General features: G+C 40.4%; 2 protein-coding genes across 2 annotated transcripts; both read right to left on the bottom strand.

Moving 5' to 3' along the window:
* Positions 1–715: 715 nt before the first annotated feature.
* LOC148909681 (protocadherin Fat 2-like) lies at positions 716–11,477 on the bottom strand. Its single transcript, XM_089032299.1, has 7 exons — positions 11,344–11,477; positions 10,544–10,983; positions 8,134–9,911; positions 7,637–7,801; positions 5,874–6,383; positions 5,294–5,608; positions 716–4,642 (listed from the first exon to the last, which is right to left on the bottom strand). Exons 1-7 carry the CDS (start codon positions 11,469–11,471, stop codon positions 1,589–1,591), a joined length of 6,390 nt encoding a protein of 2,129 aa, XP_088888425.1. The 5' UTR covers positions 11,472–11,477; the 3' UTR covers positions 716–1,588.
* Positions 11,478–11,501: 24 nt separating this feature from the next.
* On the bottom strand, positions 11,502–16,306 carry LOC148909680 (low-density lipoprotein receptor-related protein 6-like; the record flags this gene model as incomplete). The annotated part of the gene is made up of 7 exons (XM_089033437.1): positions 16,201–16,306; positions 15,486–15,542; positions 14,039–14,875; positions 13,321–13,443; positions 12,915–13,037; positions 12,434–12,595; positions 11,502–11,749 (listed from the first exon to the last, which is right to left on the bottom strand). Coding segments are annotated over exons 2-7 (1,542 nt in total), but the record flags the coding sequence as incomplete, so codon positions are not given.
* Between the last annotated feature and the right edge of the window lie 1,041 nt (positions 16,307–17,347).

The following is a 17,347-nucleotide window of genomic DNA, read 5'->3' as shown; positions in this document are numbered from 1 at the left end:
CAAGATAGGGATAGTGATTATCACTCTCTATTAAACAAGGCCAACAAGACAATATTATATAATCGCAGACTCCAAAATATTACAATTTTAGTTTTTAAAGCATTGAATGATCTAGCTTCATCATGTATCAATGATTCATTTTCATTACGTGTTACACCTCACCCGGGGGGGTACTACCACCCCAACTTGGGTAGGGGTGTGCCGCCAGGACCTCAAAACCCTGACCCTATCCCAGACCTAAAATTTTGGTTTTACATACCCTACCCTATACCAAAACTAAGAATCGTACACCCTATCCCAGACTAAAAGACGGAAAATACGGTTTTACAATCGATTGCAATCAATATTTACTAACATTTTTATTGTTTTTGGTCGGCAGAAAGCGTAGCCTATTCGCCAGACAAAAACGACCAAATCGTTAACCCTATCCCAGACTAAGATAATACCCTATCCCAGACAAAATGTCCAAAAATGATATCCTACCCCAGGCCCAAAAGCCGAAAAACCATACCCTATAGGGCGGCACATACCCCCCCCCCCCCCTCCCCCGGGACACCTCACAATCTTAGGGGGTCTCATATTTTAACTATTCCTAAAATTAATACAACAACATACTTAGGGCCTAAATTATGGAACTCTCTGATGGATAATATAAAAACATCTAATAAGCTTAGTTCTGTCAGAAACTAAATTTCAAAAATTGATCTTGCTAGTATCCAGTGACTTTTCATTTATTAATACATTTTACTTGTATTTACATATCTTTATATTTTTACTATTGTGTATCTTTTTCTTTTTTTAATATTTTTATCATAGCTATTTATTTTTTAGCTCGCACAAACTAGCACTTGTGTGCTATCATATTTAGTGAGAATATATAAAGATTTATTATTATTATTATAAACAGTTTCTAGTTGTTCTGTATAATGGTCAAATAGACACAAGAGAAAACAATGGAAATAAAATCTACCATTCTCTATCAGTCTACTAAGTATTTCACGGTCTGAATCCTTATAGAAAATCCTTATGATCGTCCGTCTAAATTTAGAGTGATTTCCTACAAAATAGTCAAATAAAAAACAATGGAAATAAGGAGTACTTACCATTTAAACCAATCCATCCGGTTGGAAATTCATTCGCCAATAGTAAGAAAAGAGCGGGAAACTTTGACTTTCGAAATCTGGTACACGCGTCTACCGGAAGAACCGAAAAGAGCGGGAAAAGTGGTTGACTTCAATCGAAGGCCCGAGTTTTCGGGGACTTTCTTATCGGGAATGATGCATACCTTTCATTTTGCAAGCAGAATTTCCGGTTTTTCCTGGTAAATGGTAAGCACCTAATATCTACTAACCTCTATAGTATACTAACTATTTTACAATAACTAACAGATTTCTCGCGCGCTGATTGGTTATTTTTTATCATCATTAAGAGGACAGACAGATAAAGCTGTCGTCAACGAGCGACTACGCCTCGTGAATCCACACTACTTTGACAATCTGATGATGCAATTTATCGTCAATAAGATTACAGACACATAAAAAACTGATGCCTATTTGTTAATTTGATCACGGTTCTGAGAAAAAAACCTCTAACATTGTGAAAATCTGTCTTCTCTCCATAGTCGCTTATTCGTTACTTCAATCGCTTGTTCTCCTGCCGAGACATATATCGGATTTAATACTAGTTTACCATGATTACTCTCTACCTGGTCCACAGATTCATACAGAGGATTCAATGAATTGCTTTCGAGTTCTTTTCTGATCACTTGGTCGGCAGATTCGTACAGAGGATTGTCAAATATCTTAGTAGCCACTGGACTTGAAGTCTTGAAGTCGATAGTACTGTATGACAATCTCGTATTTTCTTCATTATTATCTTGAAGTTTTACTGGAACTTCTTGAGATATTTCACGTAAAATGTTATCCTGTGATGGAGGGTCAGGTATGAAGGTTGGGTTACTAAACTGGTATTTGTTGGTATTCATCATGTCTTCAAATGGCGGGCTAACATCTTTCGTCTCTTTTGGAGTTAATACAATTCTCCCGTGATTCGACCTGGTCTTGCTATGCTTCCTCCACAACCACGCTACAAGAGATATCACTAAAACCAACAAAAGCAGAACACAAATCGAAATCAAGGCATATATCGTCGTATCTTTAGTACGGCTATTATTAGAACCCTCCGATGAGTTCTCCGTCGTGAGCAGTTTAGCCTCGCAGTTTTCCCCAGTGAAGTTAGAACTACAAACACAAAGGAAATCTTTTCCCTTCAGTGGAATACATGTTCCACCATTTTGACATGTGTCCTCTTTACAGTTTCTCCAATCTTGTTCACAGTTTTCGCCTGTCCATGGATATCGACACGGCTTACAATCATCTCCACCGTACCCCGGTACACATCCCGCACAGTCCCCGCTCCAAGGGGGATTACAGCTACACCAATACTTCGTCGTGCTGTTCTCGGAGTACGGGATACATGTCCCGTTTCGCGGACAAATGTGCGGGTCGTTCCGACAAATTGAACGATTTGTGTCACAGTTGACTCCAGTGAAAGGTTCCTTGCACAGACAAATGAATCCATCCCTCTTTTCTACGCATGCTCCGCCATGAAGACAGCTGTGTTCTGAACAATGACTAATATTAGTCTCACAACGTGAGCCAGTAAATCCCTCTTTACAGAGACAATTGTAACCATTAACATGAGATTCACATCTCAAAGTACCGCTCTCAGAACATGGCTTAGTTCGACAATGGTTTACCATGACGTCACAATTCGGGGGCGACCACCCTGTCTTACAGGGGCAGCTGTAATTCTTGTATCCTCCGAATCCATCTTCGCAAGGCCCGATGGTGTTATCCAAATGACATGGGTCAGACTCACAGTAATCGATATCGACGCAAGAATAACCGTCGCCCTTAAAACCGAGTTTACAAGAGCATTTCGCTTGTCCTGGTCCAGCTCGTAGACACATGGCAAACGCGCTGCAGTTATTTCTACCATTGGAACACATATCTACTTCTTGAACCAATACAGTAATTACGCCAGTCGTACTTAGTCCCCCACGATCAATCGCGCGGATATATAGGGAGTAGCGGTTGATAAACCAGGCATTCAGCTGAGACCCAACATAAAGCTTGCTGTCATGGATACGAAAATGACTGCTGTTTGGGCTACCTATTGATAATAGATGAGAATCATATCTGTCAGGGTCATCTACAATTATGTACCCAATGAGATGACCAACGGGTGAGTCCTCTTCGAGAGATACCGCTGTTTTGCTGCCGTTGAGAGTGATTCTCGTGGGTGCTTCGTTAATATCTGTGATATTCACATGGACGTTCTTGGTAAAGGAGAGCGAAGAGACTACTTCACGTACAGTTATTTGAACAGTAATGATTGGTGTTGTCTCGTGGTCTAATGGTGCACGTGAGACAATTACTTGATCCCTGACTACCATGAAGGGTACCCCATGGGACGTTATCTCGTACACATACCCAGTGCTCGGCACGTCCGCGTCTGTTACAGAAATGTTCCCCAGTAGGGTCCCGTCAGGTGAGTTTTCTCCAAGAGATGACGGGGTTAGATGTAAATCTGTTGGGGGTTCAGGAACATCAAGGACTTGGACGCGCAACGAAGAAACAATTGATAGCGGCGGTAGACCGCTGTCTGTAAATTTAAGAAACAGAGTAAACACAGCGCGGGCCTCATAGTTTAAAACCTTTCGCACAAGAATGGAGTTTGTTCCGGGACGGATCATGAATTCTTTTGGTATCTGATTCGTTTTGGCAGCCGATCGCTTGTGACGAGTAGACGGATCATGCGCACTAACAACAGCAAACAACTTTGCTTCCTCCTCACTTATCAACACGCACTTATGCGTCTGCAGTTGAGCGGGGTTGTTTGTATTATCCTCATCTTTGATTGTGACGTATGTTACTATTGTAACACCGACTTCAGCCGTCTCGTTAACGGTCACTACTGGTGTGCTGATCAGCTGGGTGGTTCTGTTAGGAGGGTGCGGGTCCATAGTCGTATCCCCTTGTGAATCAGTGTATATTATGTTGGTGGGCTTGTCATTCGAGTCTAAGACTTTGATAACAAACTGTTTCTGGTACCAAGACATTCCCCCGTCGGTGCATTTGATGACGATCCTGTGTTCTTTCTGCGTTTCGTAGTCCAATGGAATACCATTTCTTGAAGTGAGGAGATGAATTTTTGAATTATTTTTTTGGATCATAAAACGAGCTTCTGCGTCATCGATTAGTAAGTACGAAAAGGATTGCGGAAAAGTATCGGGGTCCTTAACGACGACATCACCAATATAGGCACCCATGGTCGAATTTTCGTACACGATTTGTCGGCTGAGCTCAACGTCATAAGGAGGCTCGTTCACGTCCTTGATTGGTATCACCATGGCAACAGCTTTCGTCAATTGATTAGGCGTGCCATTATCTGTGCTAGATATAGTTATTTTGATAGCCCTCACTGATTCGTAATCTAGCTGACCGTTGTCTTGTATATAGAGTTTGTTGGTGTGTTTTATGCCGAGTACCCCACCAGGAGTTTGAGTAAGAATGGTATAAACATGTGTCTGTTCTTGATCTTCATCTAGAGTACTCAGCTCTCCTACGATAGTATCGACCTGAAAGGTGACAAGAAAATACTTCATTCTTCGCTTTCATTGTCATTGCCACCATGTTGGTAGTATTGAACAAAAGATTGCTCATTAACGTCCTTCGTTTATACCACACCAACTTCGCTGCCATGTTCTTGTCTCTATATTTGAAAAGCATGAAACTCGAAAAGTGAGTCTCGTTCTGCCTTAGACAGTTTTCACAGCCTGCGATACTTGGCGATCGAAACACCTCTCTCTCCCTTTACCCAATTAATTGAGGACTAAGATGTTTCAAATTACCTTTCTGTTAACTAAAATTTCAAAAGGCTTGTTACGCTAGATTAGGGTAGAACGATCAGAGCCAGAAATGTCTGCATTCCCTTGCAAATAAAACGATAAACTATGCATCTAAAAACACCGCAGTTTTACAACAGACCCTTTTACTGATACGGCGGTCATCTTGAATTATAAGATGCCGAATGGGTAAACACGTAGAAAATTCAAAAAGCATAGATTGGTGAGGAACCTTACCCGAATTCAAGATGTTCGCCAACCATTAATTTTAGCCTCCCACCCCTTCCCATTCAGTAGATACTACGCTGCTACATCCCTGTGACCACTCTGCCCAGGGAGTATTTTTAAAATTTAAACTCCTTCAAAGAATAATACTTTACTGACCTTTTGATTCTCAGTAACGAAGACTCCTCGAGGGAGAACAATATCAGTTGGTGGGTCATTAGTATCGACCACAGCAACTGTTAAACGCTGAGTAACGCTGAGGTTACCGCTGTCCTTACTCGTGACATTAATGTCATAATGATCACGTGACTCATAGTTGAGCCTCGTTGTGGTGATGAGTTGGTTACCGTGTAGTCGGAAAGGGACTGTGGAAGAGTTCTCATGGTGTAAAGAGTACGTGAATGAATCCTGTTTGTCCGGGTCCAAGGTGGCTAACGTAGCAACGAGATATCCAGGGCTTTGGTTTTCTGGAGCCTATGAATAATACGCGAAAAGAGTGTTTTTCTGCACGTTCTCTCACTTCGTCGAAAAAAAATCAACTTCTTCCAAAACGGATTCAGTGAGGAAACAAAAGGTATCTGTAATTGGCATATGCTGTAGTGGTTTCCCAGCCATTGTGTGCATGTTGTGTGTGTAAACGTTTTTTTAATACTTCATTACTGTATGTTTGTAGTAGTTTATGGCGAAGCTAAATAAAATAAAATAAGGTATATTATAAAGCAACAAACTTGGAACCCACCTCAAACCTGTCACTTATTGAGTATATCCTCGTCGGTGGTTCGTTGACATTCACAATATTAATGATAAACTGTTTATTAATAGCTTCTTCATCTTGATCCTGGCATTCAACGTCGATCAAACACTTCGGCCCCAAAGCGTCCTCATAGTCCAACACACGGGACTTCCCCACCACTATGTTGAGTCCACGTATCTCAAACCGACCACTAGCATCATTACGTAATTCACAGCTAAACCGCTGAGCAACAACGGCTTCATCCGGGTCTTCGACTTTGATAGAGCCAACCAGCGTCCCAGGAATTGAATTCTCAAAAGCGCGAGTACCATTGATTTCTATTGCTGTCGGTGCTTCGTTGACGTTCGTGACGTAGATGATTAATGATTGGTTGGTGGATGAATTGGTTCTGGTATCCCGGATGTTGAGAGTTATCACGTGGCTTTGAGCCTTTTCATAATCCAGCGGTGTTTTAGTTGTGATTTTCCATGTGTAGGGAGCTACAGATGGCTTTATCTGGACGAAAATAAATCTCACATTATGAACACAATAAATATTTCCGATATACTCGTGTGACATCTCTTGTTCGGCCAAATCATCGGTATGCGAGAATCAAGCAAGGTAATACACTAACGACACCGGTCTACGGGGTCGTATTTAAAAATTAAGCAAATATAGGTTATTAGAGTACAAACACTAAAAGTGTGCAACACTTTGCACTATTTAGTAGTAAATAGTGCTAATTAAACAATAGAAAACAATAGGATTAGCATAATTTAGCAGTATTTAGTGCTATTCATGTTACGCACTTATAGTGTTTGTACTCTAGTATTTTTAAACAAGTAAATACAACAAATCCGGCAAGCTTATTGGTCACAATTTACGTCTTATGCTGTTATATTCACCTACAGGTGAATATGACAGTGAAGGCGCACGCTTGTTTGTTGATGTGTGCCGCTTGCAGAGATAAATAGAATTGGGAAAAAACTTTTTCTCCGTTATTTATCAAATTCACTTGTGTTGAAAATACTAAAACTATTATATTCACCTCAGGCTCAGTGAATATCGGTGAATATTTACCTCGCCGCTCGAAGACTTACGTCTAGGTAAATATTCCCTGATAATCACTTCGCCCTCGGCGAATAATTGTTGAATATTGTTCACCATATTCACTCCGCCTTAGGTGAATAATTTTTTTAGCATAATGTAAACTTGAATATCAGAGAAAAGACAAAATTACTTACGTCTAGGTAAATATTCCCTGATAATCACTTCGCCCTCGGCGAATAATTGTTGAATATTGTTCACCATATTCACTCCGCCTGAGGTGAATAATTTTTTTAGCATAATGTAAACTTGAATATCAGAGAAAAGACAAAATTCAGGATAAAAAGAAAAACGTTTTGCTATCACTGCCGCTGTGGTTGACTTTGTCAAACCTCATCTCATAATCACTCGTCGCTCGACCAATCACAGCGCGCGAAACTATAAAATTATATCTCTAATTATACCGCTTCTCATTAATCCCATATAGGTAACTGTCCAATTATTTTCTTAATTGGACAGGTCTTGCTTATATGGGATTAGTTAGCCAGCTATATAATTAATAGGTAATGGGATTTTATGCTCTCCAATCAAGAAATAATTAGACTCGAAAAATTCCTCCGGCCTCATCCAATTTTGTCAGTCCTCGGAATCTTTCTCGTCCAATTATTTCTTAGCATGGAGTCCTATTACATATACTAATCTTTACTATTACTATTACTGACCTGGAAGGCATCGGTAGGGTCTGAAACAAGGCTGACTATCACAGCATGGTTCATGGTGAACGAGTCCTTTAGGGTTACAATACCGACTAACGCCCCAGCGATATTTTCACTTACAGAATTATGATGGAGAACAAGGTGGTCTGGAGGTTCGTAAACATCGATGATCTGCGACGACAAAATGACAAAACAAACTGATAATAATTATATTGAATTATATTTTACACCCATCACTCCCCGTTCGGGGCTCTTCCGTGACGTTCCCTCCACACGCATTAACACTATATTCTATAGTTACAACATACAACACTCAACTCACATGATGCTTTTTACGGAGGGAGGAAACCGGAGAACCCGGAGAAAACCCTTGACCAGTGGTTACTAGTGGGGACTGTTTGGGTTTGTCGAATACAACGATTGAATAAGGAAACTAAAGTACTGCGTAAAAAAGCCACGAATGCCAGTTAATTAAATGCCTACATTATTAATTCCATACTTGCCTCAATAATAAACTTTTCAAAGTTTGTTTTTCCGCTGTTGCCATAGACACGAATGACAACCGTGTAGTTCGCTCGCTTTTCGTAGTCCAAGCTCCTAGTCGTCACAAGATCACTGTTACCTCTGGTCAGTGCGAATGCAGAATCATCATTTATATCTAACTGGAACGAGAAAGACTCGGCCGGGTCATGTGACCAAGCAAACACGTGACCGACCAATGAGCCCGCGGGTTTATTTTCAGCGATCTTATTTGAGTCCAGGGTTATGTTGATGACTCCTGACATGTCGATGTTTTTGACGTCGATGTAGATATCCTTCGGAGACCCAGCCACATTGGAATCCTGGCACCAAACTTGAATAAGCTGGCGCGCATGCGTGGCGTTGGTTAGAACTTCGCGTGTGCGCACTTGAAGCCCATGAATCTCAAAAGGGCTGCGATCACTGTTGAGTAAGTAGCAAGTGTGAGAATCCCCAGAATCTTCATCCTCTATATATAACGTACCAACAAGACTTCCAACAGGTGCATTGGAGCTGATAATGTAATGAGATATGTAGACGTTCGACGGAGGGTCATTGGCGTCTGTAACAGTAACATTAAAAGCCTCCTCAATACTTAGTCCACCTCTATCCCTACACTGTAACCCTACACTTATGTTATGTGTAGGAGCAAGTGCTTCATAGTTTATCTTGCCTTTCGTTACTAATATTCCTTTATTAACACCGATCAAGTCTCCGCTAACGACTTCACAAGAAGGTACGTCTCCTCTATCTGGATCTTGAACGCTGATACGAGCGATGTGATAACCAATGATTTTGTTCTCAGGGACACAGACTTGTCCTCCTGCTGAGCAAGAGGCGTATGCTGTGAGTTTTATTGCTTGAGGCGGTTCATTCTTATCGAGAATAGTGACATTGAACTCTTCATCATGACTCAATCCCCCATTGTCCGTCACCCGAAGAACAACACGGAGAGGATGATGGGTAGTTTCAAAGTCAATGTCTTTATTCAAAACAAGCTGGTCGCCAATGACCCGGAAGGAGTTTCCTGGGTTTGACGTCAGGATGATAAAGGTGTGGTTACCCAGTCGGTCTGGGTCACGTGCGCTCAGCGTGCCAATGACAGTACCTATTTGCGCATGCTCAGTGAAAGTAGCCGCTGATAGAAGAATGGCTGTTGGTCTTTCGTTAACGTCTGACAAACGAACTACAATTCTGGATGTGACGGTTGCCCCTCCCTTATCTGTGGAAAGAATGTTCACAGGTATTTGGTTCTGGCTTTCATAGTCTAAGAGACCAGCGTTAGCAACAACCAACGAAGATCCGACGACAGCGAAGGGAGAAGGAATAGGCTCAATGACTTCATAGTAATGACTATCAAATGCATCTTCGTCAATGGTTGACAGGTTTCCAACAAAGGATCCATTTTGTGTTCCTTCGGGGCCATTTACATACTCCTTAATCCAGCCCCCGTGTAAAATGACCCCTTTAGGAGGTTCATTTGAGTCTAGTACTGTAATGTTATACGTCGACGTGGCAGATAAGCTCGGAAACCCATTGTCGCGAACTTGAATTGTAACTATGTACTCTGACTGTCTTTCATAATCTAAACGACCATTAACCAGAAGGGTGTTGCAATTGATTCGAAACAAACCTTGTGCATCAGTGAGTAACGAGAAGGTCAGGTGACTATCCACATCAGCATCCGATGAATTAATTACTCCTACGGTATAACCAATCGATACATTTTCGTACACACTCAACCGGTCAATGATTGGTGGACCTAGAATTTGAAAAAATAAGATATAGAGGCTTTGCACCATCACATGATGGCGGTCATGACAGGAGGCACAACAATAGAGTAGTTCTCAGCTGGAAAACTGAATTCTTTCTCATGTAAATCAGATTAGACTAGATTCAATTGTTCCCGCCTCCTGTCATGGCTGCCATCACGTGATGGTGCAAAGACTCTATTGGTTATTACTAAATCGATTGACACGAGTGAAAGCCGTCTACGCATGCTCTTAGTCCGTATGCAAGTTAGTCGAAACATCTTCGTGCTATTGTAAAAATATGTAAATGTGACTTTCAAACATGCCTGACAAATGGACTTAACAAAATGCCAAAACCTGGTGTCAACGCTTGAAACTTGAGACTCATTCTTTCTCATTGTCTTTATCAATACAGTATCTTGGTCTCACGGAGAAAACGAACATTTATTCTCTTACTTAAACTTTTTGAAATTCTTAGAAAACTCTTTAAAAGGTACGCATGCGCAAACGTTTTTCTCTAGTGTAAACTGACTAACATTTCTCACAGGCCTTTTTTCTTTTTCCTAAGGTCTTTTTCAATAGGGGTCTGGGTAACAAAAGGCTTGGCCAAGAGCAGTCTGGGTAACCAACCCTATATACTTACTCGGGGCTTCATTGACGTCCAGTACGTGCACCGTCAGATTCTGTGTATACGATAACGGGGGTGTTCCACTGTCGGTGCTCATAACTCGGATATCATACCGGGATTTCCTCTCGTAGTCCAAATACCCAGCTACCACAAGAGACCCACGAGAATTATCGACTCCAAACAAACCATGAGCGCCTTCTACCATGGAGTAAGTAAAGGTCTGGTCTTCATCGCTGTCGATGGTAGTCAGTCGACCTATGATTTCGTTTATTGCTGTGTTTTCGGGGATGAAGTGCGAGGAGAGGATGATAGAATGAGGAGGGCTGTTACGGCCAGGGATTTGAGGTACACACTGAGCCCTTATAACAGTCCATACTCCAGATGATTGACAGATGATGGTGTTCGGACCAATGAGATAACCTTTAGTACATGTTAATGTACAGGAATGGTTGTATCTGATATTTGAAAAAAATATTCAATTTTTATCAACTTTTGGATATAGTATCGTGTACTGCGAGGGACCGCAGTACAAATTTATTAGATATATACAAGTGCCCTTCACAACTCCCTGCGCCATCTTGAAAGGTAGCCGTACCTTTGCATCAAAGCGAGATCAATGGTGAGCTTGCAATGATAAAGACCTTTTTTAACACTTTGGACGATTATTCACATCTCTATATATTATTGCTAGCTCACCGTTTGTCTCGCTTCGATGCAAAGGCACAGCTACCTTTCAAGATGGCGCAAGGAACTGTGAAGGGGACTATCATTAATAAGATGCCATTTTTGTATTCTTCAATACAACGCTAACATACCTATATTGCTCAACTGTTCCATCACACGTTACGACGATCCCTTGAGGACTCGCGGGATTCCCGCAGCTTATTGTGTCACACCGTTCCCGGTTAGTTGCAAGCTGGTAGCCTGGTTTACAAGCACACATGTAAGACCCCTGGGTATTCATGCACAAATGTTGACAGGCGTCACGTGATTGGTTGCACTCGTCTACGTCATAGCAACTCTTTCTGTCATTGGACAAGAGGTAACCAGTACTGCAGTCACAGTGAAACGAGCCAAGGATGTTAATACATGTCTGGTGACAGGTATTGAGAGAGTTATTCAGACACTCGTTGATGTCGTCACAGGTGTTAGTGATAGGATTATAAACCAGTCCTGATGAACAGACACATCTGTAGGATCCCACGGTGTTCTCACAGTATTCTGATAGGAAAAGAAAAACAATGGCTTCCCATTTCATAGATTCGTGCAATTTCATAATTTCAAGTTCTCTGTTGCTCAGGGTTAGCTTCGATTTGTGTTCCAGAGAAGGTCTGTGGAATTTAAAGGGTTTATATTGTGGAAGTTGTGCATTCTTTACTGTACCGTTGGTATTAGTGAATATTTAGACACTGATTCGAGGCTAACCCTGAGTAATTGATTCTGTAATCAAAAAACACAGCGCTACTTAGGAACTCGAAAATGGTCTATTGATGATAGTAGATGAAAAGGTTGTGTAGATGCAGACGGACAATCAATGGAGCAGATTTCATGACTCAGATTTCATGGGTGAATCCGCGGCAAGGCAAACGCCACAAATCACTGTCAACGGATTATACCTCTTTGGTTTGGGCATAAAGTTTTGCCCATTTCAGACCTTTGTCATTTCCTAGAGTGTTTTTTTTTTTTTGTGTAACGGCTGGGTATCTTATTCTCAAAGGAATGACACGTGGTCTGAATCGGGAAAACATTACGCCCAAGCCTAAAGAGGTCTATCGCCCTTGAAAGAAAAACAAATGGGAAACTAGGTACTAATCTGCCGCTCGGAGCTTGGACAAAGCATAAATTATATCAAATATTGCAAAGCGCAGCGAAGGACTATTAGAGAGTCTTGATTTCCCCCCTTACCAGGACAGGTGTGGTTGCTATGACTACATTCATCAATATCAACACACGTGTGCTTGTCAGCTGACACAGTGTAACCTGACCGACACGAACAGACGTAGGATGATTCTGTATTTGTACATTTGAATTGACAGCCACCATTATTGATCCTGCATTCGTCTGCATCTGAAGCCAAGAAAGAAAAATACAATAAATTATAAGCTCCATACGTCTTCACGCATCTTTTTGCGCAACAATTTTTTGTTATCGCTTGAATGTTATGCCCCCCGATACCGTGACCGGGCGGGGAATTTACGCGCGGGGAATTAACGCGCGGAGACCGGTGATCTAGCGCGCATCGAACAGCTTGCCAGGAGGTATGGGGAATTTCACGGGCACTTTAAAAAGCAGGGCATCTATAAGATTTTAATGCTGGACCGAAGGCCAAAATCAGAATTATGAATTATGCAAAATGTGCGCGCTTTTATCTTCACTGGTTTCTCACCATTACAAGTTTTTTCGTCAGGATTCAAAGTATATCCACCAAGACAGGAACAGTTGTATGAACCGATGGTGTTGACGCAGACTTGAGAACAGCCACCGCGGTTATAACTACATTCGTTGATGTCTGAAATAATAGGAAAAACACAAGTCAAAATCATCCTGACCAATTATGTCTCATCCTACGAGAACCAGGGGGTGTAGTTGGGAAGGCAACGAAAGAGGAGGAAAGTACCTAGATTCCCCGGGTTTCAGAGAGTGCCGAAGTGTCTATCTGTCGCATCCCCTATCTCATTCTCTTTCCGGTTAAGTTAGGAAGAGGTATGGATCAATATTACGATTCTGATGCTTGTTGTTTGCGATTGTTACTTCCTTCAAAGTAAAAAATTGTTTGACTTGTTTCAACTAACCTTGACAATTCTGTAGATCAACTCCTAGTTCAAATCCTTGTCGGCAAAGACACCTGTATCCACCAATCATATCTTGACACTTGTGACTACATCCGCCATTATTAACGAGACACTGGTTGGGATCTGAAACACAGTATAAAGAGAGGTGGAACCTTCGAATTCCCTGCTAGCAGAGCCTATTTTCCTTTTGTTTTGGCGGAGTGAGAAATAAAGACTCGGCCGATGTAGGACGTTATACTTGTCGCGCCTGCGTGGCGTAATTTGGCAACGCTGTCATGATTTTGACAGCCGCTCTCGTCAAACAACGTTTGGCGCCACGGTATGTTACATTTGCTCATGCGCACTACATGTACCCAGTTGAAAATCGGTTTTAAAACTGGTTTCGTTCGTCCATGATTGTGGACGGCGGTGTATCAAAGGAAACGCTCTACATCGTCTCCTTCCTCCCCGCCTAAAAGAAGGGAGAGAAAGAGGAGAGACTCTGCTAGCAGGGAAATTTGAAGGTTCCACCCCTTCCCCTCCCCCTCCCCCAATTTGGGCCGCTACGCAGGCTATGTAATGGATGAGAATGGAAGAAGGTAGTTCTGTGTGATTATGGGAAAGTGTGACTATGGATCATATTTTTTTCACATGCAAGGGGTCTATTTATACTGCTCCAAGCTAATTAATTCTGCAGAGAAAATATTTAAATATGCCATAGCAATAATCAAGTACAAACCTGTCCCTGGTTGTCTTTCAGGGTGATAAATGTGTAATGCTGATGGTCTACTCATTCCACCACTTATACTAACTCTATCCTGTCCTGTACTCTTATCACAATGTTCAATGGTATGTTGATGCCAATCTGTCCAATACAGCCTGTCTTTGAACTGTGTCAAGGAGTATGGGTGATATACTTTCCTTCCATCGATGATGGTGTGTCTTTTTTGACCACTCAATGTAGACTTTTCTATTTTATCAGTATTCGCATCTGCCCAGAACAGGACTTTATCCTTATAATCAATCGTCAAACCATTTGGCCAAACAAGATTTGAGCTGACCAACACTTCTTTATGACTACCATCACTCATTTGTGCTCTAGATATTTTAGCATCATTCCCCCAGTCTGTCCAGTATAGTCTATTATCAACTGGATCAACCACCAAAGCTCTAGGTTTTTCCTCAGGTAGAGCTATAAGTGCCCTGCGTTCGGTACCATCCAGCTTAATAACATTGATAGTAGCCCTTCCTGTGTCAGTCCAATATAGTTTTCTACCCAACCAGTCAAGAGCTAGGTCTTCAGGCACTCCCAGATCTGATGTAACAAAGTCTTCTATATTCTTAGGACTTAGACCTTGATCAATATGGACTCTTTGGATCTTTTTAGCTTTGATATCTGACCAATAAATTGTTCTTGTCTTGATATCAAAGTCTAAGCCAACGACATTTGAAAGTCCTCTGACGAGGTATTGATATCCTGTGCCGTCAAGATTAATGCGACGGATATCCACAGTGTTAGAAAATATTATGAAAGGTTTATTAAGTTGTTGGGTACTTGCTGCAGTACAAAACAAAACTGGAAAGAAAAGAAATAGAAAAAGGAAAATTAGGTATTTGAGAGGAGTATGTGGTGGGTGGGGGAGGGGGAGAGGAGGGAAGGGCAGAAGGGAGGAATGGGGCAGAAGGGAGGAAGGTGGCAATATATAGTTGTCAATATATAGATGATCCCCCTCCAGTTGTCTAAAAACCATGCGATCCCCCTAAATCCTCTGATAGCGAGGTAGCTTAAGGTCAATTTGTCACATGCACATATGACCCAGTCCTCTCAATCCAAGACACATTTGCCACCCTGATATGGAAATCACCGGCACCCCTCATGTGTTTGTTTCAAATGACATAAGGGAACTCTGTAGCAATTTTGGTGCTTTCTTCTATATTGTAACAATCTTTGCATTAAGCAACCTCACTATAAGCCCCAGGTGATGAATATTTTGACTGTTCTCTTATCATTTATAATAATAATGATCATATATAATATATAATGATAATTTATATTATTCTGACATCTTCACAGTCATGCCTACTTGACTGTCTGAATTGAAACAAAATACTATTCAAAATTTGTAATTGTAATAACTTTTGAGTTTAATAACACGTAGCTATGTTTATACAAATTGCAAACTCACCTGCAAAAAGTAGAAAAAAAGTTGTTTTTCGTGCACCAGGACAAAACATCACGTTACCTTTAAACAAAAGAAAAACGTAACAATTAGGGAGAAGAACTTTATTAGTTTTCGAATTTTGAATCAATCGTCAGGATGTTTTTCAGTTTTTCAAAGACAAAAGAACAAATAAACAAGAGACATTAAAAAAACATTTAAAAACATACTCCATGGCGACTAAACTAAACTTTCTTGGTTTAGAAGAACATGAATGATCTTAAGAGAGAGGTAAATTCGGAAAGTTACATTCAAGTTTTATCGCAATTTAATAACTCTGACTTTTTAATATGACACTAAATTTACACATTTATGTAAAAAATACCATTAAAAACGCATTCACATGGCCTGTAAGGCTTTACTTTATGAGGTGTTCAAAGCACAAAGCTTTAGAATTTTATTTTCAGTAGCTTTTCTTGGACTGCAAAGGAACTGAACTGTCATTCGATCTGTCTTCAATATAAGCTTATTACAAACATAAGCTTATTATTATTTTTATTCCAACAAAAATAACATCTTCCATCTAACCATCAAGGCACCTAAATTGCGTTTGAACAAGGTAATTTAAGGGCAATTAACTTTGATTTTACGGCTTTTATGATTCTAAAGTAGTACAAGGCATTAACTTATAACAGCGCTATATGGTAATAAGCTTAAATTAAACAATTGTCAAGGAATTCACCTTCGAAATAAGTCTTTCCACCAAGAAACCATTGACTTTGTGCTCTCTCTCTCTGATATTTCTCTCAATTATTTAATTTTCTAGATTTCTCCAAACCCCCTGTTATCTCCAACTGCTGTTTTACTTCCTGGATAAGTAATATTACGTCGTGTTTTAAAAGTTGTCCTGCGATGTGTAGTAAACATGACCAAAAGGTCAACTCTTTGTCTTTAAAATGCAAATGTTTTTTAAAAACAAAGGCGGTCCAGACATCATATGGAAGTATACAAATCTTCAAGCCAAATTGTGATAGGATATTTAAAAATAAGGATTTTTTACTAGAATTTAAGTTTGTTATTGGAGAAACTGTCCATCACTTGATTGGAAAAAATGGCGGGAAAAGCAACCACAGGCAGCCCACTTTATTAACAGTATTTTTCAGTGATTTGCGCGTCACGTAGTAAAACGCTACAATAATTTTTTACCTAATTTTCCCGTTCGATTGTATTATGAAAGACGATAACATTGCCTTAAAGTACATATATTTTTTAAAGGTGGTTTTTAAAAATTATATTTACGACGATAACCACCTCAAGCTTATAGCGAATAAATTAATGTAAAACGATTCATTATCGATTGGTTACGAAGGCTTATCGATGTTGATACACATGGTATCTAAAATTTAAAACAAACATCAAGCGCGTGAATATTTTAGCGCCATGGTAGAGTATATCTTAACTTTAAAAGCTGATGTAGTGAGTTGGTGTTTGTGATATTTTCCACGTTGCACTTCATTCTAAGCTTTTGTCTTTGCGAACAGTGACTGTCTACATTTTGATATTGAGCATCGCTTTCCCATGGGTTTTAAACATATATAATATATTGGTCATATAATAGAAACGTTCAACAATTATTGATAATTAAGCTAAATAATTTTTTAGATTTTAATATAGTTTTAGACAAAAGAAAGAACATATTTAATTAAGACTATTTCGCCTATTGTGGCGTTGCGTCAACGAACAAATCACAGCCGCCTGTTGGTTGACAATGATAAAGACACCAAGCTCAGAACAAAGCTTTTGTCAAAGTCAACCAAAATTCAGTGGTATACATCACATGCAAAACCCCACAATAGCTTATAAGTCACTTTTCTCGTCTCGTTTTCCAT

The sequence above is a fragment of the Actinia tenebrosa genome, unplaced genomic scaffold (genome assembly GCF_029948245.1).
Source record: "Actinia tenebrosa isolate PJP-AT-01 unplaced genomic scaffold, QUT_ActTen_1.0 PGA_scaffold1__47_contigs__length_23844297, whole genome shotgun sequence".
Lineage (NCBI taxonomy): Eukaryota > Metazoa > Cnidaria > Anthozoa > Actiniaria > Actiniidae > Actinia > Actinia tenebrosa.
Note: the sequence above shows the minus strand (reverse complement) of the source record. Positions and strands in the feature narration are given on the sequence as shown.

Coding starts and splice junctions, on each gene's coding strand:
- LOC148909681 (XM_089032299.1), bottom strand. CDS start 11,471: ATGTGTGCTTGTAAACCAGGCTACCAGCTTGCAACTAACCGGGAACGG. Junction 10,984..11,343: donor GGAACAGTTGAGCAATATAG/GTATGTTAGCGT, acceptor TTCAAATATCAG/ATACAACCATTCCTGTACAT. Junction 9,912..10,543: donor GGACGTCAATGAAGCCCCGA/GTAAGTATATAG, acceptor TTCAAATTCTAG/GTCCACCAATCATTGACCGG.